The 27,537-nt window shown below is 37.4% G+C and overlaps 2 protein-coding genes across 4 annotated transcripts in view; both read left to right on the forward strand.

The window, feature by feature from the left end:
* The first annotated feature begins 492 nt into the window (after nt 1-492).
* etfb (electron transfer flavoprotein subunit beta) lies at nt 493-13,945 on the forward strand. Its single transcript, XM_079625966.1, has 7 exons — nt 493-671; nt 4,265-4,423; nt 6,610-6,768; nt 6,862-6,924; nt 10,528-10,686; nt 11,673-11,885; nt 13,421-13,945. Exons 1-6 carry the CDS (start codon nt 618-620, stop codon nt 11,841-11,843), a joined length of 765 nt encoding a protein of 254 aa, XP_079482092.1. The 5' UTR covers nt 493-617; the 3' UTR covers nt 11,844-11,885; nt 13,421-13,945.
* A 1,996-nt stretch (nt 13,946-15,941) lies between these two features.
* Nucleotides 15,942-27,537, forward strand: part of vsig10l (V-set and immunoglobulin domain containing 10 like) — a 22,363-nt gene continuing 10,767 nt past the window's right edge. The window contains exons 1-8 of one of the 3 annotated variants that reach the window (XM_079626957.1): nt 15,942-16,105; nt 17,636-17,956; nt 20,062-20,334; nt 20,472-20,738; nt 23,080-23,322; nt 24,601-24,879; nt 25,982-26,074; nt 26,173-26,388. In XM_079626957.1, the coding sequence (XP_079483083.1) occupies nt 16,039-16,105; nt 17,636-17,956; nt 20,062-20,334; nt 20,472-20,738; nt 23,080-23,322; nt 24,601-24,879; nt 25,982-26,074; nt 26,173-26,388 (1,759 nt within the window). In that variant the 5' untranslated portion in view covers nt 15,942-16,038. Of the gene's footprint in view, nt 16,248-17,635; nt 17,957-20,061; nt 20,335-20,471; nt 20,739-23,079; nt 23,323-24,600; nt 24,880-25,981; nt 26,075-26,172; nt 26,389-27,537 lie in introns of all 3 variants that reach the window. The other 2 variants (XM_079626958.1, XM_079626956.1) reach the window with 2 other exon arrangements.

The following is a 27,537-nucleotide window of genomic DNA, read 5'->3' on the forward strand; positions in this document are numbered from 1 at the left end:
AAATTGTTCCAATGTATACACACGACACATATATGAACAAAACTCGGAGCAACATTAAGAAATCTATATTTGTGTTACTTGTGTAACTTACCTACAATCAAAATATTATTACACAAAAATTCAAGCTCTTTGTTTTACATAAAAAAAATAAGTGCACTGGTTAATTTTGACTGAAGTTTTTCATTGTGACCACCAGATGTCCTCCTTTCGTGAGCTTCAGTGAATCATTTTGCCAATATATTTAGTTTCTAATTCTTAGAAAGCTCCGTTTTTCTCACCACTTATTGTAATAATTTCGTTTAATATTGAGTGAGGTCTACATAGGCTTTGGAGAGTTTAGTTACAACAGTCAGTCACACGACCTTTAACCTACTTATGAAAGGAACCAATTTTTAAGTCCGTTTTAGCAGCTCGAGTGCAAGAGCACCCAAAGTTACTGATTGGCCACAGCTCAGCTTTTGATTGACAGCTCCCTGATCTGAGCAGTTCTATTGGCTCACAGAACGGGCGTTCGCTAAACCCCGCCCCTAATGGTGTCACACCACTAGCGCTCCGGCTAGATCCTTCTGCTGAAAGTTCTTCACCGATGCCCGGCGTCGAACAGAGGAAGGTCCACGATGAGCGCCCGAGTTCTGGTCGGAGTTAAACGGGTCATTGATTATGCTGTCAAGGTACACATCAGATAAAACACACGCTAATGCCTTTAATTATGAATAAACACGGTGTTGTCCTGCTTTGGACAGTTTATGGCATGGAAAAGAGTTGAGTGTAGGCCAGCTGCTCTGTTGAATGAGGATAGCTCTATAAACTAGGTTGTTTGATGAAGGTCAGCGTTATTAAAATTGCTGTGTTAATTAATATCTAACGAAACTCCTTACACTTAAGGCTGTGGGATCATACTAATACTATATTCTACTGTAAATATTAAAACTATATTGTACTGTAAACAACTGTCCAGCTGTAGTTTCATAAACATGCACGTTACGTAACATAATAATTAACGTTAGTACTGTCGAATCGATTAATCGCATTTCATATAAAAGTTTGTGTTTATTAAATAAATGTTTAAAAAACACAAACTTTTATGTTAAATGCGATTATATATATATAATGGTGTAAAAGTGTTATAATGTATCTAACTTTAATAAATTGATCGTGTGTGTGTATATATATATATATATATATATATATATATATATATATATATATATATATATATATATATATATATATATATATATAATATAAACACAAACTCAATTTGACAGCACTAATAATAATACTACATATGAAAATGTCAAACAATTAAATACGATGTGATCTTTTAATATGACATTGCAGGAATTCCTAAAAACAAAGGTTTTCAAATGTAATAATTGTATGTTAACGTGTATATTATTAATGTCCCTTGTTAAAACATACGGGTCACCAATTACTGGACATATTTTACATTCTATATATGTAATTGCATTTAGGCAATTTTATATATGCACATGCTGAGTTTTATATTTAATATGTGAGAAAATGGCATCACTTATCAGATACTTTTATCTAAAGTTATTTGTATAGTTACATTTGTTTAAAATATAGGGGAAGAAGGAAGTTTTTAGACTTAACCAGACTTATGTGTTCATCATCTTTATTTAAGGTCAGTGTGTAGTATAAAAAAGAAACAGAATTTATATGAAAATGTATTCAAAAATATTATAAGATCACTGACAATAAAACCAGTTAAAATGATTAAATGTCATGGTTGAGATGAGCTGATTTTCAAAAAACAAAACAATTATTACACAACAAGCAAACTTATTTTGTTGATCACTCAATTAGCAACATTTTGTTTAATAGAAAATCAACCGTATTTGATTTTCCATTTCCAGTGTGAATGAAATATCAGCTGTTAACATCTATATTTTTTTACTCATTATTTGATAATTTGTGTAAATGGATTAATTAATAATCCATTAAGTAAATAAAAAAAGCCAATTAAACAAAAATATCGTACATAGTTGCAGTTAAAGTGTTTCAAAGCATCTGTGATTTTCTATAAGAATTAATCGCGTTGCATTTTGACAATCTAAAAGCGAACGAGCGTGTGTGATCTCTGAACACTCATTTTCAGATTGTCCCTGTAATCTTTGTTCTTTTGACCTTCTGTTTTGGCCTTTATCAAGAAATCAGATTACAAATGAGTTGCTATGCTGTGATTTATTGATTTGTCAGATCATATTGATCAGGCTTGTTACCGATACATTGACAAATATCCAAATCTGGGTTATTGTGATCTTTTCAAATCAGATTCCAATGAGCTAGAGCTGGATGTTCAATGTAAACGTGTAATTTGTGATCATGAAACCTCTGATCTGACTCGGTCGGTTATGATCCAATACACTTTATATAGGGATATTGATCTGAAAGTATGTGTCCTCAACACTGCTTGAGTTACAGACCGATCAGTGTGTGTTGTCTGATTGTGAAACTGTTGTATCAGAGTCTCTGTGTCCTTCATGCCACTCTTGTAATAGTATGTGTGCACAGGTCATCTGAGGTCAAACATGTCGCCTCTGAGTGTGAATGTTTTGGACATCCTCCAGTTAAGCCTTGCAAAAGTCAAGTCACAGTTATTTATATAGCGCTTTACACAATACAGATAGTTTCAAAGCAGCTTTACAGAGATAACAGGAAAATAATGCAGCAAAGTTTGTTCCCAGGAGAAAATATTCCCACACAGTCCAGCTTAAAGGGATAGTTCACTTTGAAATGTTGGTATGTTTTAGCTTACCTGAAGTGCATCCAAGATGTAGGTGTCTTTGTCTCCGCAGTAGTTTCAATTTTGATATTTTTAGTATATAGGTACTGTCTCCAAAAACATGCAGTGAAAAGTCCAAATTAAAAAAGTCCCCATCGTAAGTGCACATTGATGGCCTAAGCTCGCGCGAACTCATCCGGGAGTGTTGAGTTTTCACTTATTCCCAATTTGTAAGCCTTCTATCTTGACACACGACTCGCTTCATTGTTCAGGCCAATCAAAGGCATACGTTGAGCCGTACAGCCAATCACACGCGTTTCTGCTGAGTTTAAAAATGCAACGTCCAATCGAAGGCGGTTAGATTAGTTTCCGGGGAAGAAATCCGGTGTAAACGGATCAGATGGACGTGGTTGTGTAAAAGAGATAAAAACTATATAAATACTGTTGGTTTTATCACACAAACCGCTTGTTTCGTGTCTTAGGCCATCAATGTGCACTTACCATGGGGAATTTTTTTATTTGGACTTCTCTGCATGCTATTAGAGACAGTACCTAAATACCTGCATTATATGACTGACAGACAAGAACGGGTTGACCTAAAAATATAAAAATGGAAACTACTGCGGAGACAAAGACACCTACATCTTGGATGCACTCCAGGTAAGATAAAACATACCAAAGTTTAATTTTAAAGTGAACTATCCCTTTAAGTAAGTTCAGTGATGTTCCATTTTTGTTGTAAAAAACATTATCGAACATTTAGCGAACTCTTGATATCGTTTTATCGAGAAAAATTATATCGCGATAACTATCATTATTGTTTTATCGCCCAGCTCTACTCTCCCCTGTGAAGGATCCCTTTACCACTCTACAGATAAAGCGCTGTCGGGATAATTTCAGTTTCGCATATCTACCCCGAAGTGATAAAATTCTGTATAAAAATGTTTAAGGCCATACAAGTGGTTTGTAGGGAATTACAAACCTGCGCACATATATTTAAATGCGCATAACTATAGAATTAATTATTAATGCGCACGTGAGCGCCATCAGTGTTTCTCACAGGTTCGCATTTAAAGTCTGTGTAGAGAGAACGGTGTCGTCTTAGCGGCCTCTAATTTAATAACTAATGATCGTTGCAACAGAAGTGAATAAATCAAACTAACTTTAGCTGGAAAATATTTTTATTCAAGAACCGCTATAAAGCCTAAACAATCTCTGTTACCTTAAATTATCCGTTTATTACTGTAAAGCCGCTTTGAAACAATCTACATTGTTAAAAGCACTATATAAATGATGATGACTTGAGTTATTAATTTAGTTCATTTATATAGCCTATGTCGTGTATCGTCCAGCTCAGTTCAGTTCTCACCTTCTTGATCCAGCATTGTCGTTATAAATGATGAGCTGACCAAGATAAAAGTTCAGCTTGGAATGAGAAGTCATATGAAGGCTTTGAGTCTTTTGTTCACGTTCTGTCTGATCACGCCTCTGTGTCTCGGTCTCTGTGCGCCTCAGATCCGGGTCAAGCCGGACCACACAGGAGTGGTTACAGACGGCGTCAAGCACTCGATGAACCCCTTCTGTGAGATCGCCGTGGAGGAGGCCGTCAGACTCAAGGAGAAGAAGCTTGTGAAGGAGATCGTGGCCGTCAGCTGTGGTCCTCAGCAGGTTCAGGTAAGAGATATATATGTGCGGGTGAAACTCGAAAAATTTGAATATCGTGCAAAAAAATTTTAATTTAGTAATTCAACTTAAAAGGTGAAACTATTATATTATATAGACTAGGACTGCACGATTATGGCCAAAATGATAATCACGATTATTTTGATCAATATTGAGATCACAATTAATTATCACAATTATTTGTTGATTTTAACCAAAACTAATTTTATTGTCACATAATTATAAATGCTTTCACATCCATATTGTGCTACATTTCCTGCTAATGTACAAATATGTGCATCAAAATAAAATAGGTCCTCTTATTCACCAAAATTCAGTGCATCTCCTTATATTTTATATACATTGTATTTATAATTAATATAAGGATAGACTAGAGATCATCTTCTGTTAAAATTATTATAACCAATTATCCGTCTGCCCGAGATGAGTCATTTTTTTGTACGTGTATGCTTGTCAAATAATGGCAAACATTTTGTTTAAGATTATAATATCTTTGACAAAAAAACAAAACAAAACACTTTAACATTTCCTGTAGCAATACCGTCACATCGCCTAGTTAGATCTTATGCTGCCTTTTACATTTACATTTAGTCATTTAGCAGACGCTTTTATCCAAAGCGACTTACAACTGAGGACTACAGCAAACGAGTCATCGTGAAGAGGCAAAAATAACGCAATAAGTGCTCAAAATACAAAGTTCAGGCATTGCTCAGAGTAGCATAAGCCAAACAAGGGAGGATTAAAGGAAAAGTTTTTTTTTTTTTTTAAGTTTTTCAATGTCAAGTTTTCTTCAAAGGCAGTCTTTGCAGACATAACCTTCTTCCTCACAGAAGCCATTATCATCTCCACAGCTCTCGTGGTACCATGACTTCACTGACGACATCCCGGTGTCGGTGAATAAAATTCAGAGTCATTGTTATTTGAAGTCTCTCGTGCACTATCGCTCGCGCGCAGACACACTCGGTCTCTCTCGCCCAGTCCGATTCGTTTTTATCCAGTCTGGCGGCTCAGTCTTCATCTAGAAACTAAGCTGCGCTGTGCAGGGAACAACTCTGATTATTGGCTCATGGAGTCAAGTGATCAGTGGTTTACAGAGCGCTAGATTGGCTTTGCAAAAAAAAAAAAATGTAATACGGAGCGTTCTATGAACGGAATGACGCGTTTTGAATATCGCACGATCACGCAAATTTGATAATGGGAAGCCAAAATCGTGATTGTGATAAAAATTTGATTATTCGTGCAGTCCTTATATAGACTCAACACATACAAAATGAGATATTTCAAGCCTTTATTTGTTCAATCCACTTGATTATGGCTTTGTAAGATTGCCAGACCGGGTCTTGTTTCTGTAGTTCGAATGAGACTTAAGAAAACTACAAATTTGACTTGCTTTACGTCAAGCGGTACAATAGTCATTATTTAGTTTTTCTTAGTTTCTGATGTCGCAATACATCATACTTTCATGAAATCATGCAACATACTCTACCTTGTCTGTCGACATCGTTCATTTCAAAGCCGGTGCTGGATAAACAGCGAGCGACGGTAGGCTAAATTATTTACAACAGCGATAATGGACAATTCCACTTCCAACCTGTAGGGCGACCGCAGAGGAAAAGTGCTTTAGTGTTGCTTTAAGATGTTATGATAAACTATATGCCTTTCTCCACTGACGTTCTGAGTTGTTCAAAGCGTTTCTAAGGGTGCTGATTGTTAGAAGGCAGACTGAGATGGCGAGCATGAACATGGTTTGTGTATCATTAGCATTATTAGCTGTTTGATAACATAGTAAAGCAAAAGGCGAATTATATTAATTACCGCTATGTGTGCGACGTTGTAAAGAGCAACACCATTGTGCAGCGTTTACCTCAGTAAGCTGAGCGAGTGGATCTCTGAGCTGAGTGAGTGAGTGGAGGCGGGGCTCATTTACATATAGAACCGCGTATACTAAATGAAGGAAGGGTGTCGAGTTGCATTCAAACTATTTTAAGGCATGAAGATTTTTTTGTCACACGAAAAAACATTTAAACATGGCATTTTGATGATCAAAGATTAGTTTTAAGGGATAAAATGATTGACCACGGGGGACTTTAAGAGTTTTGTGTTCCTTTACTACATGCGGAGAAAATATAAAACCACATTTCATTTCTGGGTGCGTTATATTAATATCTGTGCTGCAGGAGACGATCCGGACGGCTCTGGCCATGGGTGCGGACCGCGGGATACATGTGGAGGTGTCTGGAAAAGACTACGAGACGCTCGGTCCCCTGCAGGTCTCCAAGATAATGGCTGCTCTCGCTAAGAAAGAGGAAGCCGATCTGATTATTCTGGGTAAACAGGTAGCTGACGGTTCATTATTGTACAGTATTAACACATTACTGAATATTCATCATCAGTTGATTTCATGATACTGTGTAATCTTCCTCTGTTAGGCCATAGATGATGACTGCAATCAAACCGGACAGATGACGGCAGCGCTGTTGGACTGGCCGCAGGTTTGTTCCCATCTGTATATTTAGTCATGTTTGATAAAGAAAGCATCACTATTACTATGGACTGGATTTGAAGACCCTAGCATCATGGGTAGTGATTTTTGCATGAGCATTTTTCTTCAGAAAATGTACATGTAGCGACAATAACCTTCTCGACACTTAAAGGGATAGTTCACTTTGAAATTAAATTTTGGTATGTTTTAGCTTACCTGAAGTGCATCCAAGATGTAGGTGTCTTTTTTTCCGCAGTAGTTTCCATTTTTATATTTTTAGGTCAAACCGTTCTTGTCTGACAGTCATATCATGCAGGTCTATGGTCATTGTCTCAAAGAGCACACACAGAGTCCAAATTAAACAATTCCACATCGTAAGCAACATTTAATTTCAAAGTGAACTATCCCTTTAAAGGAGAACTCCGGTCAATTTTAACATTGAGCTCAATTTTTAGTAAATTTGGAGTGCTGTCAATACAGAGAACAACGACAAAAATCGGTGTTGCCTACACTGTGTTATCCTATTTTTAAAATTTGCACCCTATTGACTTCAATGGGGCAAGTTTTAAACCTGCTTTTATCCTCTTAACATCCTTGATGTGTCATTACAAGTGCCCAGCCATGTTGAGTGATTCCTTCAGAGTGAACACGAGTGAATCTGACTGCAGGAGATGTGAAAGATATTAATAAAAATGATGTTATATCAGCCAGCGCACAGACCTGTATTTAGTTCCTGTTTTCGGTCGAAGTCCAAAGTAGTCGATTGTCGAGTTGACGCGCATAGGTTTAGTTACTTAGATCACGCGCGTGAACTCGACAATCGACTACTTTGGACTTCGACCGAAAACAGGAACTAAATACAGGTATGTGCGCTGGCTGATATAACATCATTTTTATTAATATCTTTCACATCTCCTGCAGTCAGATTCACTCGTGTTCACTCTGAAGGAATCACTCAACATGGCTGGGCACTTGTAATGACACATCAAGGATGTTAAGAGGATAAAAGCAGGTTTAAAACTTGCCCCATTGAAGTCAATAGGGTGCAAATTTTAAAAATAGGATAACACGGTGTAGGCAACACCGATTTTTGTCGTTGTTCTCTGTATTGACAGCACTCCAAATTTACAAAAAATTGAGCTCAATGTTAAAATTGACCGGAGTTCTCCTTTAAGCCCCTTTCACACAGAGATTCCGGAAAATACATGGATAATGTGACCCGGGATCGTTTGATATTGGTTCATTCACACTGCCAGTGATTTTCCGGGATCTGTGAGTGCGTTCACACACATCCCGGTAAGATCCCGTAAAGACACGTGACGTCAGGATGAGACGTGTAACGTACGCGTTGAAAACATGTACACTAGCGCATCGCGTACCGCTCCACAGAGCTGGCGAGCGCTCTCAGCTTCAGCGCGGATAGTGAGGAGCTCCTGGTCTCGGCTTCGGTCCAGTTTGCAGACATTTTTTTATTCTTTCTTTGTTGATGACGAACACAAACTTTCTAGAGTCGCGCGATGGCACGTGCGTCATCACTACGTCACACTCCGTACGGCATTGATCCTGGCTTTTGCTCACACAGGGCGCGTTCCGGGACTGATCCCGGCAATGTCACTAGGTCCCTGACCCGGCATCAATCCCGGGACGTGTTTGCGTTCACACAGAAAGCACTCTGGCAATTTCCCGGGATCAACGCGCTGTGTGATCGACTTTAGAGGTGTTGTAGGATTGTTTCTGACGCGTGAGATCCAAACAAGACGCTTCCAGTCCAATACTGCAATTATCCCTTTATTTTTCACAGTTTTGATGCGCATTAAACTTCGCATTCGAAGCACATTATAATCCACAAGTTTGCATGTCCACATATGATCCTGACACGGTCAAAACAATGTGTTTCCCTCATTACTTACACCTGACTGCACTTGCTCTCTGGCTACATGTATGTGACCCTGGACCACAAAACCAGTCACATGGGTCAATTTTATGAAATTTAGATGTATACATCACATGAAAGCTGAATAAATAAGCTTTATACTGATGTATGGTTTGTTAGGAGAGGACAATATTTGGCCGAGATACAACTATTGAAAATCTGGAATCTGATACAATAAAATCTAAACATTGAGAAAATCTCCTTTAAAGTTGTGCATTTATGTTCACGATTGTGCTGCATTCACTCACAAAAATACATGTGTACAAAATTACCCGCCTCACGCATGCGCGAGTCGAACTTGTTCAGACTTGTCTGATGTATGCGCAAAAGTTCAGTCGGCAGCATCCAGTACACGGAGTTATCCTGGCATTGTTTATCAATAATTCTTATTTGTGTGGTATTGCCGTGCGTTCATAACTACGTGTACTGGATGACACCCGCCATTCGTTTCATGGACTTTCAACTTCCCAGAGCACAATGGCCTATCGGTAGGGTGACCCTACCATATGACTGGCTGTATATCAGCCAGCGCACATACCTGTATTTAGTTCCTGTTTTCGGTGGAAGTCCAAAGTAGTCGATTGTCGAGTTCACGCGCGTGATCATAGTAACTAAACCTATGCGCGTGAACTCGACAATCGACTACTTTGGACTTCCACCGAAAACAGGAACTAAATACAGGTATTTGCGCTGGCTGATATAACATAATTTTTATTCATATCTTTCACATCTACTGCAGTCAGATTCACTCGTGTTCACTCTTAAGGAATCACTCAACATGGCTGGGCACTTGTAATGACACATCAAATATGTTAAGAGGATAAAAGCAGGTTTAAAACTTGCCCCATTCAAGTCAATAGGGTGTACATTTTAAAAATAGGATAACACGGTGTAGGCAACACCGATTTTTGTCGTTGTTCTCTGTATTGACAGCACTCCAAATTTACTAAAAATTGAGCTCAATGTTAAAATTGACCGGAGTTCTCCTTTAATGTAGCTGCATTTAGAGTATATATATTTCAATAAGCTCTACTTTGCGATTACTTCATACAACTTTAACTTCTCCATGTATACTTATACAGGCATTATCTGTGTATATTCTGTCATGTCATATTATCATTTATATTTATCATTCTTAATTTGTTCTCTCACAGAAACCACTTTGATGTATATCCACGCAAACCTGTATACAACTTACAATTGTATGGCCTAATAAATATCTAGAATGGACACGTTCACTCTGGAGTAGCTGCAGTTCTTTCTAACCGAAGAATTAGACCAGTTGAGTCCCAACCATCGCACTGAGCGCAGAATATCCCACAACATGTTTTATATATTTACAGTAGGAAATGTACAAAATATCTTCATGGAACATGATCTTAATATCCTAATGATTTTTGGCATAAAAGAACATTTTTGACCCTTTGCTATTGCCACAAATATACCCGTGCGATGTGACTGGTTTTGTGATCCAGGGTCACATATTATATACTTATTAAACCCACACTCCACCCAGTGTCCAATAGTGGAACTACAACATATTATGAATAGAGCATAATAGCTCTTACAGTGCAAATTAAATCTAAATTGATATTTGCTCTGCCTGTTCTGTCACATTTCTTTCTGGACTGAGAGTGTCCCCTCTCCCGAATTCCCCTGAATTATTTTATCATTTTCTAGGGAACGTTTGCATCTGAGTTGACCTTCGAAGGAGGCAAGCTGAAGGTGGTGAGAGAAATTGATGGTGGATTGGAGACCGTTATGATCAATATGCCAGCCGTCGTGACCGCGGACCTCCGTCTCAACACTCCCAGATACGCCACACTGCCCAACATCATGGTACAGTAATGCAACACTGTGCTTCTCTGTGCAAGTTTTTTTGGTAACACTTTACAATAAGATTCAATAGTTTATGTATTTACTAACATGAACTACCATTAGCAATAAATGTGTTACTGTATTTGTTAATCTTTTTTAATGTTAGTTAATCAAAATAAAGCTGTTCATGTTAGTTCACAGTGCATTAACTAATGTTAACAAGATTTTAATAAAGTATTAGTATATGTTGAAATTACGAAGATTAATAAATGCTGTATAAGTGCAGTTCATTGTTAGTTCATGCTTACTAATTTAATTAACCAATTAACCTTATTGTAAAGCGTTACCGTTTTTTTTCTCTTTTTTTTCTAGCAATACCAGGATCGATAAAACTGTCTGCTAAATGCATATATGTAAATGTATACACTACCGGTTAAAAGTTTAGTATTAACATGTGTAATGTGTTTGGAAGAAGTCTCTTATACTCACAAGGCTGCATTTACTTGATCAAAAATACAGTAAAATTCTGAAATATTACTACAATTTAAAGTTTCTGTTTTCTATGTGAATATATTTTTAAAAATTGTTTATTTCTGTGAGCAAAGCTGAATTTTCCAAATCGTTACTCCAGTTTTCAGTCACATGATCCTTCAGAAATCATTCTAATATGCTAATATTTTAATATTTCACAATATTGTTGTTTTTACTTTATTTTTTAATTGTATAAATGCAGCCTTGTCAACATTTGTCAAGGACTCTGATACAGAGATTTTTTCCCCATACTATTTAATGCAAGCATAATCTAATTTTCTATTGAGAATTAGCATTTTTAAGTGGTTCCCTCAGGATTTGTAGATGGGAAAAGCACATTTCAATTGAAATGAATGACATTAAATTGACGAGACGTAATTTTTCAAATGACCAACATAAGTGGAAACTTAAGCTGGGAAGAAAACATTCTGCAAAACTTGGCATGTATTAGTTTTATTTTTTTTGTGCCTCCGTAGAAAGCGAAGAAAAAGAAGATTGCGAATGTGAAGCCCGCAGACCTGGGAGTGGATGTGACCTCACGGTTGGAGGTGCTCAATGTGGAAGAACCTGCGCAGAGACTCGCCGGAGTGAAAGTGGAGACCGTGGAGGATCTGGTAGGAAAACTGAAAGAGTCTGGAAGAATATAGAGGAAGTAGATGCAGGAGGGGCAGTGCAGACTAACACTGAAGGTAAGGATATAATATCACACTCACTAACTTGCTTCTCAAAAATGTTTTGCACAAATAAATGAAGCGGTAATTTAAAGTAGTTCCTAAAGTAGTTCCAGGCAGGTTTTGACAGCTCCATATCACTGCGCCAAATGATTTCAGTTATTTCACAGCAAAAGAACCAAAACCCACAATGACACTGACCAAGCAAATAAATATAGTAAACAATAGGATAAAAAACACAAATTTTTTCCAAGTAATTACATTTAATTATCTATGGAAAGCATTTTCTCTTTCTCCTGCTCTCTCCCCCATTTTTCATAAGCTGTAAGCCATAATCATCAAAATTATAACAAATAAAGGCTTGAAATATCTCACTTTGCATGTAATGAGTCTCTATAATATATTAGTGTCACCTTTTAAGTGGAATTACTGAAATAAATTAACTTTTGCACCATATTCTAGTTTTTCGAGCTTCACCTGTACAGTACAGGCACATAAACGAAACATTCACGCACATAGAAAATTGTCAGCACTGCCGTGCGACTTTATCAATAAAATAGACGTTTTAATTCTATCTAAAATAGACTAAAATAGCAAAACTAAACAACATTTCTCAATATTGAGGCAGTTGTTTTTGAAGCACTTAAACTTAGTTTCACTATTAGTAGACACGCTACTGCTGAACACTGAGACATGCAGACTCAAGGTAATTCTCACACACACACACACACTTAATCTCTCTCTCTCTCTCTCTCTCTCTCTCTCTCTCTCACTCTCTCTCTCTCTCTCTCTCTCTCTCTCTCACACACTCTCTCTCTCTCTCTCTCTCTCTCTCTCACTCACTCTAATAACTGCATTCGTCTGCATATTAATGTCTCAAGCCTTCGTTACTAGCTCTAAAATGACATTTTGGAATTAGCAATGGGGGCTTGGGATGAGATGCGTAATAAATTAGTTTGAGACGAGCGTTTTAAGAAGAAAAATCAGACAAATGTCAGTAAAAAAGGAAAAATAATCGTAATATTAGCAGAATAACTGAATGACTCCAGGCCGTTTAATTATTAGGAAAATAATGCACACACTTATAACGTGAAACTTCACACCGTGGTCGAATTTACCCCCTTTTTTTCTAATAATTCAACAGCTCAGGGTGAATTATTCCTTACTTAATGCGACAACTGAGCAATACCTTTTGTTATACAATATTTACTGTATTAATACAAATACAAATACCCATTGTTAGTTCATGTTAGCTCAGGTCTATTAACTGATACAACTTTTGATTTTATTAATGTGTTGGCTAATGTTGAAATGAACTAATATATGCTTTAGAAGTCTTTTTCATTGTTAGTTCTACTAATGTTAACAAACGAAACCTTATTCACTGATTAAAGGAATAAAACACGAGGTCTAGAAAAAGGTTTTATTCAACATGGAAGCAGATTGCCTCGTTTTTGGCTGCCGCATAATAACAAAAATAAAAATGTCATGTAGTTTGAATACTCATGAATTGGTAATTCATGTTATATGTTGTCCTTTTTTGTTTTCTGTAGGTCTTTTATATCTGGTGATGGAGCAAACTGCTGTTGATCAAACTTTGAGGCCAGTAAAGTCTGCATCGACCCTGTCACAAATCCAGACCAGACCCATGTAGTTTATATATTAACTGTGTTTTTGACTCTTAGTTCTTGTGAATGCTGAGAGACACTGATCCATCAACGCCCATTCGTCCCAGTGAGGGCTCACCAGTTCTTCTGTGCATTATTAGAAACAGGACATCAATATATAGGGAACACTTTTGAATGCACTAATAAGCCATTATATATTTTTTATTGATATGTTCAGTCAAAATCAGAACGGTCTGTGCCTCATGTCATTTATTGTGTGATGAAAAACTAGTGTACTTTGAATGAGGCTTAGTTTATCGATGTAATTGAAAGTTAAGCATCATTTTTAACCAGACAGTGTCTCTCAGCATGAAGACAGAGTAAACCACGTTACCACAAGCGCCTCTACATGAGTCCTGATTGTACAGTATCATTTGATGACAATAAAAAGTTGTCTTTTTCATATGCATATCATTATTGTAAGTCTCATTCATTTTGGGGTCTGAAATGAGGTGTTAGCTTTTCTACTCTTAAAGGAACACTCCGACTTTTTGGGACTTTAGGCTATTCAACTTATCCCCCAGAGTTAGATAAGTCCATACATACCTTTTTCATCTCCGTGCGTGCTATAAGTCTGTTTGACGCACCCACCGCTAGCCTAGCTTAGCACAAAGACTGGATGTAAATGGTTGCAGCTAGCATACTAATCCAAATAAGTGACAAAATAACGCAAACATTTTCCTATTTACATGTTGTGATTTGTATAGTCACAGAGTGTACAAAAAACAAAGTCACATGAGACACAGACATATTTTAACCGTATAAATACTGGGAACTATATCCCCTGAATATAGGGCGGAGTGATAACCGCAGCGCACCTGAGAGACGCGCTCTGAACGAACTCTCTCTGCTCCTCACCACGGCGCGTCTCAGGTGCTGCGGTTATCACTCCGCCCAAGTAGCAGTGCTTCGCCTTCAGAGAATATAGTTCCCAGTATTTATACGGTTAAAATATGTCTGTGTCTCATATGACTTTGTTTTTTGTACACTCTGTGACTATACAAATCACAACATGTAAATAGGAAAATGTTTGCGTTATTTTGTCACTTATTTGGATTAGTATGCTAGCTGCAACCATTAACATCCAGTCTTTGTGCTAAGCTAGGCTAGCGGTGGGTGCGTCAAACAGACTTATAGCACGCACGGAGATGAAAAAGGTATGTATGGACTTATCTAACTCTGGGGAATACGGTGAATAGGCTAAAGTCCCAAAAAGTCGGAGTGTTCCTTTAAATTAAAGTCGTACAAACTTACGATTTTCTTTCTTCCGTGGAAAACAAAAGAGACGTACAGCAGAATGTTATTGACTGACTGACAGCCCCCACCCCAATACAAAAAAAATAATACTAAAATGGCTTATTTTGCCTAATAAATAATAATAATATGACTAATAATAATAACACCTTATGTGTTCCATAGAAGAAAGAAAGAAACATACATAACAGGTTTAGAAGAACAACATGAGGTCAAGAAAAACAGAATTGTTGATTAACTATCCATAAAAATAATACATGCACTAATTACAAGCAAAACATTTTTTTTATTGTATATATATATATTTGTTATTTTTTTTGTTTAGCTTATTTACATATAGGCCTATATTTTACATACATAGACATTTTGATACATATTTGACATACAGGCCTATACATACTATATCACTAAAATATGTATAAGAAATATTGGCTTATATATGTACTATTATATAGTAATAATAGTACCGATATATATAAGCCAAAATAAACAAAATAAAATCTAATTCTTTAAAAAAAAAAGAAATGTAATGTGTAAATGTAATGTAAAAAAAGTTAAGCAATTAAATCATTATGAATATACACACTTCTAGCTGTGCTTAGCTGTAAAATATTTTATAGAATTGTTGACTGCATTTGTTTTTAAAAAACATTTTCTAGTAAAACAAACAACTGAAAAAGTTATGAAGTCTTTGAATATGTTGTGGACAATGGGGGACCTTGCAGCCAAAAAGATTGAGAACAACTGACTATACGGATATACAAAATTATCCTTTCGGTGGACTAAAGTCTCCAGACAAAAATCCTGAAATTTGAGTGGGATCCAATGGAGGTTCTGGATTTGTAACGAGCCAAGCAACTCCTAGAGTATAAACCCGTCCTTAATTTTAACGTCATTTTTTTAGTTCAATTTCTGAAGAGCAACACTACTGTTGAGATGCCAAGTTCTCACCATGCAGAATATATGGATTATTAAACTAAGCGTGCAGAATGGGTTTGAAAAGTAATCATACACCACAGGATAAAGAAGAGAACTGTGAGAGATCACCCGATGTCTTCATTCAGTTTTCATTTTAAAGTGAACTATCCCTTTAAATTTGAAATGACAATTTGGGTTGAACTGTCGCTTTAAACGCAGGACGCTAAGCCCCGCCCACTCATTCACTTCGTGTGTGTGTGTGTGTGTGTGTGTGTGTGTGTGTGTGTGTGTGTGTGTGTGTGTGTGTGTGTGTGTGTGTGTGTGTGTGACTGATGGAGCGATTTCTCCAGGTAAATCTCACCTGGACGGAGGAGTTTGGGAATTTCTCAGGGATGTGGAGTGAGTGACTTCACAGCTATTCATCATTTTTCGAAGGAACATGATTATCGAAATTAAAACTCTGACCTACAGCTTTAGTTTGAGTTTGTCGACATGCAGACGCTGTTCAGTTTGATTTGTGTTCTTTTGTTTTTCACTGCAGGTAAGTCAAAATCAAATCTCATCATTTATACCTATAAATTAATATATTATTATTCATTTTATTAGTGACAGTCTTTAACATAACTCAGACTGAGGGAAAAAAAGGATATCAATACCCATCAAACATTTACGTTGTGGAAACGTCTGTGGCACATTGCATTTCTACTATGGCAACACTAATGTAGAATTGTAAGACATAATGGTCATGTTCATGGATTGTGATACTGGTGTAGGCTACTGGAAAATGGATAGTATAGGCCTAACTAAAATTCAAATTTTACTTGGAAAATATCATATAGCCTACATAAACAAAATGTATTTTAATAAGGACTTCTGAAGTGAAGCGATGCGTTCTGCAAGAAAAAATATCCATTTTTAAAACGTTATCGACTAAAATAACTAGCTTCCGGCAGACCGTTTATTTACAGTTAGAGTTTACCGTAAATATGGATCTTTTTCTTACACTAACGCATCGCTTCACTTCAGAAGGCCTTAATTAACCCCCGACGACGCGTGGAGCACTTTAATCTGGACTTCCAATGATGGACTTCCAAAAGACACATCCATACATCCATTCACTCTCATTATGGATGAGCCTGGACATTTTTTTAATATAACTCTGATTGTATTCGACTGACAGAAGAATGTTATACACTAAGGATGGCTTCAGGGTGAGTAAATCATGGGCTAATTTTCATTTTTGGGTGAACTATCCCTTTAAGCAATGGCCCTGAACGGTGGTTCAATGTCAACAACCAACAATGTCAACAAACACAACAACTTTTTGGCCATGTTGTTAAAACGTTGTGCCAACGTTCTGTGTTTGCTGGGATATAATCTCAGTGATTGCAACACAAAAACGGTTACGTACATTTTCATGCACAATTACATAGCCTTATGAAGTCCTTGTGGTGTGGTATTATAATTCTAGCAGTTTTTGTCCTAAAAAAAACTGTTGTCAGTCACTAACTTAGTGAACTTGATCAGTAGGATCACTATTAGGTCAGCCAATGATCAATTAAATGTAAGTTAATTTACATTTTTGTTTAATTCATGTTTCAATTTACTTCATTTTTGTTAATGAATGCCACTTTCTCTTAGTAGCCTATATAATCAAATCTTAATATAGTTATTTAGGTAGTATATCTAACATCTGGGTTTTGTTTAAAAGTACCAATTCACCATTGTTGACACATTTACCCACTTTTTGAATAACATAAATAATCACATTGGGATGTAATGGTTAAGGTAATTTAATGTTGTAGATTTCAGGGTTAATCTGTACATTGAAGAAGCAAAATCTGAGATGTTTTTACTTGTACGCTTGCAAATAAAGCAGAGTTTTGCAAGAATAATTATTGCTCTTTTTTTTGTCCCCTAATACTATAGGTAACGTATGTTATCTGAGCATCTCCCCCACGGGACCCGTATCGGTTGAAGCTCTTGCGAGCACCAATGTGACGCTCGGTGTGTCTCACGCTGGGGTCTCTCGGCCTGAGGTCATGTGGTTTATGGGAGACCGTCTGATCGCCAGATGGACCATTGGTGACGGCTCGCTTTCAGGTGTTGATTTAGACGTTTTAAAACCAGAACAGGACGGATCCCTCACCTTCAGAAATGTGTCCCTTAGTTATAATGGTACATACACTGTGGAAATGACTCAAATCGGGGAGGCAAAGGTCAGCGCTACATTTGACCTCTTTGTTTACGGTGAGTATGGAGAATATGGCTGTGTGTGGTGGTAACATATTATAATTAAAGATAGATGGTTATTGATGTTTATATTTGGCTGTATTGATCAATAACGGATTAACAACACCTACTGGTTTGAACGTGTAGCTACTTGCAGTCTTGTCAAATAGATGTAGCTTTTTTTTTATTTGGATAAGTGTTAAAAATTTAATTTTCAACCATTTAATTATATTTTTCACATACACCTTGTTCTTTAGATGCCATTTAAAAAAAAACATTCATGTAATGTATTATATATCTTTTCATAAATAATTGTAACCAAAGTTAAAATGCATAATAATATTTGCAGCATCTAAAATGTAACATTGGCCGATAGAATGTAACATTGGCCGATAGAATGTAACAGTGGCCGATAGAATGTAACAGTGGCCGATAGAATGTAACAGTGGCCAGTGGCCGATAGAATGTAACAGTGGCCAGTGGCCGATAGAATGTAACAGTGGCCAGTGGCCGATAGAATGTAACAGTGGCCGATAGAATGTAACAGTGGGCGATAGAATGTAACAGTGGGCGATAGAATGTAACAGTGGGCGATAGAATGTAACAGTGGGCGATAGAATGTAACAGTGGGCGATAGAATGTAACAGTGGCCGATAGAATGTAACAGTGGGCGATAGAATGTAACAGTGGCCGATAGAATGTAACAGTGGCCGATAGAATGTAACTGTGGCCGATAGAATGTAACAGTGGCCGATAGAATGTAACAGTGGGCGATAGAATGTAACAGTGGCCGATAGAATGTAACAGTGGCCGATAGAATGTAACAGTGGCCGATAGAATGTAACAGTGGCCGATAGAATGTAACATTGGCCGATAGAATGTAACAGTGGGCGATAGAATGTAACAGTGGCCGATAGAATGTAACAGTGGCCGATAGAATGTAACAGTGGCCGATAGAATGTAACAGTGGCCGATAGAATGTAACTGTGGCCGATAGAATGTAACAGTGGCCGATAGAATGTAACAGTGGCCGATAGAATGTAACAGTGGCCGATAGAATGTAACAGTGGCCGATAGAATGTAACAGTGGGCGATAGAATGTAACAGTGGGCGATAGAATGTAACAGTGGCCGATAGAATGTAACAGTGGCCGATAGAATGTAACAGTGGCCGATAGAATGTAACAGTGGGCGATAGAATGTAACAGTGGGCGATAGAATGTAACTGTGGCCGATAGAATGTAACAGTGGCCGATAGAATGTAACAGTGGCCGATAGAATGTAACAGTGGCCGATAGAATGTAACAGTGGCCGATAGAATGTAACAGTGGGCGATAGAATGTAACAGTGGCCGATAGAATGTAACAGTGGCCGATAGAATGTAACAGTGGGCGATAGAATGTAACAGTGGCCGATAGAATGTAACAGTGGCCGATAGAATGTAACAGTGGCCGATAGAATGTAACAGTGGCCGATAGAATGTAACAGTGGCCGATAGAATGTAACATTGGCCGATAGAATGTAACAGTGGCCGATAGAATGTAACATTGGCCGATAGAATGTAACAGTGGCCAATAAATTTAAAACTAAATTTTTAGATAATTTTTGAAAGCCTGATTACAAAACAAAATTCTCACCATTAAAAGCCATGTCTCAAGCACTTCAACATAAATCAAACAAAAAAGTGCAGTAGCCTAGTTTGAAACACAATCCTATGGCCAACTTTCCTTCCCCCCCCAAAAAAAAATAGAATCATATTTTAAGCGATTCAAACCATCATGGCGAACAGCGCTCATCTGAAGGAAATAATCCGTTATTTATCGGCTTTAATACATTGGCCAAATTTTCTTATTGGGCCGGCGCCGATTATAATAACATTAAAAATGAACATTTATTGGCTGATACCGATATGTTGGCAACTTTAACATGCTATATAAAAATATCTGTGGGGTATTTTGAGCTAAACCTTCACACACACACTCTGGGGACATCAGAGACTTATTTTACATCTTGTGAAAAGGGCATTATACCTCCCCTTTAATAAGTGTCTTTGCACTTTCAGCAGCAAAAACAGTGTTGGAGTTGGTAAGTGTGATTAATTTCCATGAGTCTCTTTCTCAATAGATATCATCAAGAACACATCCCTGCTCACTGATTCGGATGACGCCGTTGAGGGTGAAGCGAAGTTCACCTTGTTTTACAGCACGATGCGAGGGGAGGCCAAAGAGGTCAGGTGGTTTTTTAATGGGCTCCAGGTAAAAAATGCATCTCATTATTCCATCGCTGGAAAGAAACTCACAATAAACCAGCCCAGGAGGAGTGACGCGGGTCGCTACAGTGTATTACTAACCAACCCGTTCAGCAATGAGACGCTTCACAGGAACATCACAGTGCTGTGTGAGTGTATATGGGAATGTTTAGGACTCTAGGATCTTGTTACCTTTGGCAGAATGTCATTAAGATGCTTCTACTTTCCCAACAGTAGCCCGTTTCATTTCCTACATCTTATGTTCCCCTTTTTGGCTGCCTTTTAGATGGGCCAGATAAGCCAGTTCTCAAGGTCAGTCCCACAAAAGCGGTCTTTGTTTCGGGAGAGTCTCTGTTCCTCTCCTGTCAGGCCGAGGGTGAACCGGCTCCCTCCACATCGTGGTTTTTCAATGGCGAGTCTATTGCACCGTCTGGATCTGGAACAGTCCATCTCGCCGATCTTAAGATGAGTCAAAGTGGCGTTTACACTTGCGTGATGGTCAACTCCAGAACTAAGGCCACACTTCAGAGAAACCTCACTGTAATTATATATGGTACGAGTTGGCAAAATATGGAAATACTATGGGAATACTAGCATGTTAGGATGTTGTGAATGTAAATGTTATCTTCGGATGGGTTGATATTTTTTCTGCTGACGGTGTTTCAGGCAAGAAAACATATTTTTTATTTTATTACATTTTACAACTTTATCTTTAAAGGCTGTGAGTTTTTTCATCTCCACGTCAGCTGCACTTACATGCACCAGACTTTACAGTTTTATTCATATCTATATTCTGAAGGGTTTTAATAGAGTTTGTTCATATATCATTCGTCTGATTTATATACATTTTTTGTGAAAGTGTTTTTTTTTTCTGGCTGTTGACAGTACTTTTTTTAGGTTATTTATTGGGTGATGAAAAGAGATCCAAAATCCTCTCTGTAAAAACCTTTTTATCAACAAAATTCCAGTAAAAATCAGTGTTGGCGAGTAAACGGTGTCAATTACCAATGCAAAATTGTGAGAACATGGACGTGAACAAACGTGAACGACCGAAAGTTTAATTTTAAGTCTTGCCAATTTAAATATTCAAGCTCAAAAAGTCGTGAAAGGGAACTTGCGTCTCTGACAGCGAGAAAATGCTAAGCTCTCTTTTTCTTGTACTTGAACAGACATATTCAAACAAAATTGTTAAAATGCCTGTCTTTGAAAGTATCCTTGTAAACATAGTCAGTTATGTCTTAACTGAACGTAAAAAGTTGAGAAATAAGATGCATATGTAACAGTATAATGCTGCGTTCACACCGAACGCGAATAGAGCGGCAAATTCGCGTCTATCGCGTCTAGTTTGACGCTTGAACATTTTGAATGCATTCGCGTGTCCAAAGCGAAATGGACGCGCGTAAAAAGCAAGTGTTTGAAGTGAAATTGACGTGCGTCCGAGGTGAAATCCGCTTCTTGTGGGAGGGGAAAGTGCTAGGCGGTGGTGTGTTTGCAAGAAAGGCCGCAAAATTTAAAAATACTACTGTTATTGTGTCACGAAATGTAGTTTTAAGAGTTGTTCAGTCGAGAATGTAGTTGTTTAAAGCTTAAGTCTATGGTTTATTTATAAAGATAGCGCCTATTTTAAAAATTTGATCTTACGTTTTCGGAGTTGTGAGATCCAGGCGATCACCGGGCGCTCAGCGCTCATGTAACCCGCCTGAACAGCCTTACCTCGGCTAGTCCTCCTGACGTTTGCCGCTGGAAAATGAGAATTTTTTTAATTCACAATCTATAATTCGGTTCTATTATATGAAACATATAAGTTAAAATACATTAATGACTCGTTATAACGTAGGTCAAACGACTTCTTTAATTATGTGAGTTTTTCTTCATCTCATTCAGAAATGTATGTAATAATATTTATTTAAAATTACATTATAAACTGAAAAGCGGGCCTTCCCCCGTTTATCACGTCACTTCACCACGTGACAGCTGCAAGCAGGCTCCTGGTTGGTTAACGCGCCGCGAATTAACGCCAAAGTTAAAATTTTTCAACCCGGGCGTCCCGCGCCACGCTAAACGGCGTTTAGCGTGCGCAGGACCTCCAGACATTGAGGTTCATTTACATTGACTTAACATTGAAATCACTCGCCCTAGACGCTCTATTCGCGTTTGGTGTGAACGCAGCATTAGACTGTGGCTGTCAAATGCAACTTTGCGGAGTTCAACAGCTCTGGCCAAGCTGTGATATAAACTAAAGGCTATTGGCTATTTTTAAAAAGGGAAGAGCTGCTCGATATGCCCCGTCCCTGTCTTCCTATTTCAGATGAAATTACGCCAACGTTAAATAATGCTGCAAGAAAGCACACCCTGTTTAATTTCTTTATTTTACAAAAGCACAACGTTTTGTTTTGATTGTAAGTGGACACATACAAAAGTAGACATCTCACAGATTATTTTTTCATATTTATTAAGTCTGTATGACCATAACTGACGGAGTATTTTAAGTCTATTCAGCTTCTATGTGAAAAAAATTGTGCAAATCACGCCGAACCCAGAGGGTTAAGGCACTTCAGTGGGACTTTAATTTTAATCAAACAACAAAAGACAAATAACAACACTTATTGCTCTTGACTAAATAACTTTTGTAACTTTAATAAGGATTGATCTATGTTTAATGGCTGGTAAAAAAAATAAATATATATATATATATATTTATGGCTGGTATGACAAAAAGTAAGACCCGTGTAAGAGGGATAGACTTACAGCCTCGTTTCCATTCCTGTCAAAAATTTTATCTGGCGCTACCTTGACTAAGGTCTATTAGGCAAGTCATTTAAAGTAAAACCAGCCTGTTCATATGTTAGTCAATGCAAATATGCTCTTATTAACTCTACTTTTCCTCCTGGCAGAGGCTCCTAGTGGCGGGCCGGCGTGTTCGGTTCAGACAGTGAATGGAGCATTGCTGCAGTTCCTCTGTCTGTGGCCAGGAGGCGCTCCAGAAGCACAGCTGTCTTTCCCCGGCCTGAGCCATAATGCCAGTGGATACGCCAATTACAGCATCACTATAAATGACACTCAGAGATTACATGGACAAGAAATCATCTGTAAAGCTGAGCATCCTCTGAATCAGACACAATGCAGTGTTATTCCCCGTAAGTCACGCTCTGTTTCTCACTTAAATCTCACATATCTACACTTATGTTGCAGATCAAATCAACTCTACTTGGAATTTTCTTGTATTTTAGAAATTATTTGATGGTGAATATTATTCATAAATAACTAATAGTCATCATAACTTCTTATATTATAAGGGAATTCTAGAGATATGAAGTAGAATTAATTTGTAACAAAATCATTTATATTGCAAATTTAGTTATGATGAATTGAGTTGCAGAAATCACTCTTTTACTCTTGCTATTAAACTTTGTGTCCTGCATACATAGGCAGCATCTGAACTGAAATGTAACCTAATAATTGATCGCTTTTGCATGTCATTAAAATAGTGCATAGTACAATACACTGTAAAATAATGTTGGTTTAACTTAAAAAAGCAAGTTACCTTGTTGCCTTAATTTTGAGTTTGTTGTAATTAAAAATTTTAGTTAATACAATGAAGAAGAATGGTTTAATAAACAGAAACTCAAAATAGTGTGTTATCTTCACACATTAGTTATCGAAGTTGATTTGACAAAAGATAAAAAGTTGTGATAACAAATCATGAAAATATTTGTTTACAGTGTAGTAGTGTCATAAAATACTGAATAAAGAAAAATGTATTCAGTTTTAATAATGGCAAGTTTTGTTGAAGTGTGTTACTAAGCTACACAATACCCTAATAAGATTAAAAAAACATTGCACACACTTATTGGGTTACAATTGTGCAAATTTAACAAAAAAAATTCAATACATTTGTATTTTGAATTAATTAAATAATTAACATTTATCTTGCTTCATCCACTTTGGAGGCCCAAACCTGCAGAAATTATAAATAAATATTGTATATTACTTTGTATGTATATATTATATATATATATATATATATACACAGGTGAAACTCGAAAAATTAGAATATGGTGCAAAAGTTCATTTATTTCAGTAATTCAACTTATATTTCAAGCTTATGAAAACCTTTTCACAATATTTTAATTTTGAATTTGGGGTTTTCATAAGCTGTAAGCCATAATCTTCGAAATTATAACAAATAAAGGCTTGAAATATCTCACTCTGCATGTAATGAGTCTATATAATATATTAGTTTCATATTTAAAGTTTAATTACTGAAATAAAGGAACTTTTGCACCATATTCAAATTGTTTGAGTTTATATCGAGTGCTCCAAATTGTTTGTTTGAGGTTTCATTTCAACCAGGAAGCTTTAGAGAACAGTAAGGCATTGGACCGAAGCCTGTAAGTCATGAAATGATGTTGCAGGTGCTCCTGTGGGGTTTCTGCCTGTAATTTTAACCAGCATGAGTGAAGATGAGCGGACGACGGTTGTGATCCACTGCTCTGCTGAAGCCACACCGGAAGCTCTTGTGCGCTGGATCAAGAATGGAGACCGCTTGCAAACTGGGTCCAAATACCAGATCAGCGCAAACACAACTCAGCTGTTTATTCACGATTTTAATGCCACCTCTTCAGACCTGGACACCTACACATGCACTGCCATCAACCCTCTCGGCAACACAACCGCGGACTCGACGCTGCTCGGTATGGATTTATCATTAATAATGGGTTGTTTGAGCTTTCAGATGTCTATACCACTTAAAAACTTGAGCAAATGCATTGTGAACTTTAGGCCAATATAGAATCAGTCAGAAACTAAATTTTGAACATGCAATTCAGAAGTTTGAGGCCAGGAAGATTTTATTTAAAATTTTTAAGAAATTAAGCAGGGATGCATTAAATTGATCAAAAATCATAGTTTCCGCGAAAATATTAAGAACTGTTTTCATCGAGCATCAAATCATCATATTATACTGATTTCTGAAGGATCATGTGACACTGAAGACTGAAGTAATGATGCTGAAATTTCAGCTTTGATCACTTGAATAAATTACATTTTAAAATGTATTTAAAAAAAAAACTATTTTAAATTGTAATAATATTTCACAATATTACACTTGATTTGTAAGGTGCCCTTGTTTCAGTGTAATTATATAATTAAGTCTGAATAATATTAATTAACAACGTACTTACTATAGGGTTAGGGTTTGGTTGAGGGTTAGTTGCATGTAATTATGCATAATTTACTGTTATTACTACAGTAAGTTAACCCTCTGGGTCCTGGAAGTGTTCTGACATGCTCTAACATTTGTGCTTATTTCTGTTACTTGTTACATTTTCATGGCTAAAGTCTTATTACACTGTATTCAGCACAAACTCTGCTACAATAATATGTCAGCAGCATGTATGTCAAATTTAGTAGATTTGAGATAATAACATTTATGCGTGGTTTGTGAAAATAACACACACAAAAAAGTCACTGAAATAAAGTCATGAAACCCAAACTGATTATTTCTTCACAAGACTTTTGAAAATTGTGTCATGTAGCCTAGAATATTTGCTCCAAAACTATGTGAAATTCATCCTGCATACTCATTCAGATAAGACAATATATTGATTTAAATTTAAAATGTAACGTGTAACAAGGACAAAAATTAAGTGTATTTAATTACTGTATTTTCCATCAAATAAATGCACCCAAACTTTTGAACACTAGTGCATGTCTTTGAATTTTATTCTGATCATCCACAGTAAATATTGATAGATGTGATTCTTCTCAAAACATGCAATTTCAATCTTTTTGAAGGCCCTCAGATCTCAAATTCAAGTGTTTTCCTGAGTGACGATCAAGCAGAAGTAACTGTAGCGTGGCATGTTCCTCTCACCTCTGTCATTACAGGTACATGCATATAACCACAGGTTGCATCCATTCTAGCTTTATTTGAATAGTAATTAACAAGAAGCTTGCGTATTAAAAGTGTCATTGTACTTTTAAAGGTTTTGATATCCAGATGAAGGGTCCAGAGCTCTCAAGCCCGTCTCAACCCAAACGCAACATCATGACTGACTTCCACACCATCCGACTGATGCCGGCCTCGACGAGAAACACAACCGTCTCAGGAATCGACCCAGAATCCACTTACTACTTCAGAATCATCCCTAAAGCCGGCAGAACCGCAGGAGAACCGTCAGAGCAGCATCGGATTGGACCAGGTGACGAATCACACACTGAATAAATACGCTTTAAAGGATTAGTTCACTTTCAAATTCTGATAATTTACTCACCCCGATGTCATTCAAGATGTCCACGTCTTTCTTTCTTCAGTCGAAAAGAAATGAAGGTTTTTTGAGGAAAACATTCCAGGATTGTTCTACACAGAATGGACTTCAATGGCAATCGTCTATCCCAATGTTCAGAGAACGTTCAAATGTCCGTCTCAGTGCAGCTTCAAAGTCTCGACACGATCAGTCGAGGAATAAGGGTCTTATCCAGCGAAACCATCGGTCATTTCCTAAAATAAAAAATATATATATACTTTTTAACCACAAATGCCCGTCGTGTACCAGATGCGCCACGCATTACGTCATCACGTTGGAAAGGTCACGGGACAAGTTATTTGTCTATGTACTCCGGTTCAAAAAGGTCAGGAAGGGCGAAAAACTTCAAAATCGTCTGACATCTTTGTTTACATTCAATCAGAACACCGTGTGGGCGTAGTCTCGCGTAGAGTGCACAGCCAATCAGAACAGCGTGTGGGAGGAGTCTCGCGGCGAGTGCAGAGCCAATCAGAACAGCATGTGGGCGGAGTCTCGCAGCGAGTGCACAGCCAATCAGAACAGCGTGTGGGTGGAGTCTCTCGGCGAGTGCACAGCCAATCAGAGCAGCGTGTGGGTGGAGTCTCTCGGCGAGTGCACAGCCAATCAGAGCAGCGTGTGGGCGGAGTATCACGGTGAGTGCACAGCCAATCAGAACAGCGTGTGGGGGCGGAGTATCACGGTGAGTGCACAGCCAATCAGAACAGCGTGTGGGCGGAGTCTCGCGGCGAGTGCACAGCACCAGAGAGTAATCTTGACGGCAATCGCAAGAAAATGGATAAGTAGCTACATAATCAAATTCACAAATATTACACCATTTAAACATCATTCATATACATAGGCGACTGAGTTACTAAAACAATCTTTGTCAAAGAATACACTCGTTTCTTCACAGTTTGAACGTTCTTGTTTCCATTTGTTTAATTTCAAGATCTGAGGGGAATTATCCATTGTTGCTTTTACAGCTACAAAGCTGGAGCTCTAAATGATATTCAAAGTCACATGACACGCTTTTAACATTAAATAAAGCACATAAACAGAGCCTGA

This window comes from Phoxinus phoxinus, assembly GCF_949152265.1.
Source record: "Phoxinus phoxinus genome assembly, chromosome: 10".
NCBI lineage: Eukaryota > Metazoa > Chordata > Actinopteri > Cypriniformes > Leuciscidae > Phoxinus > Phoxinus phoxinus.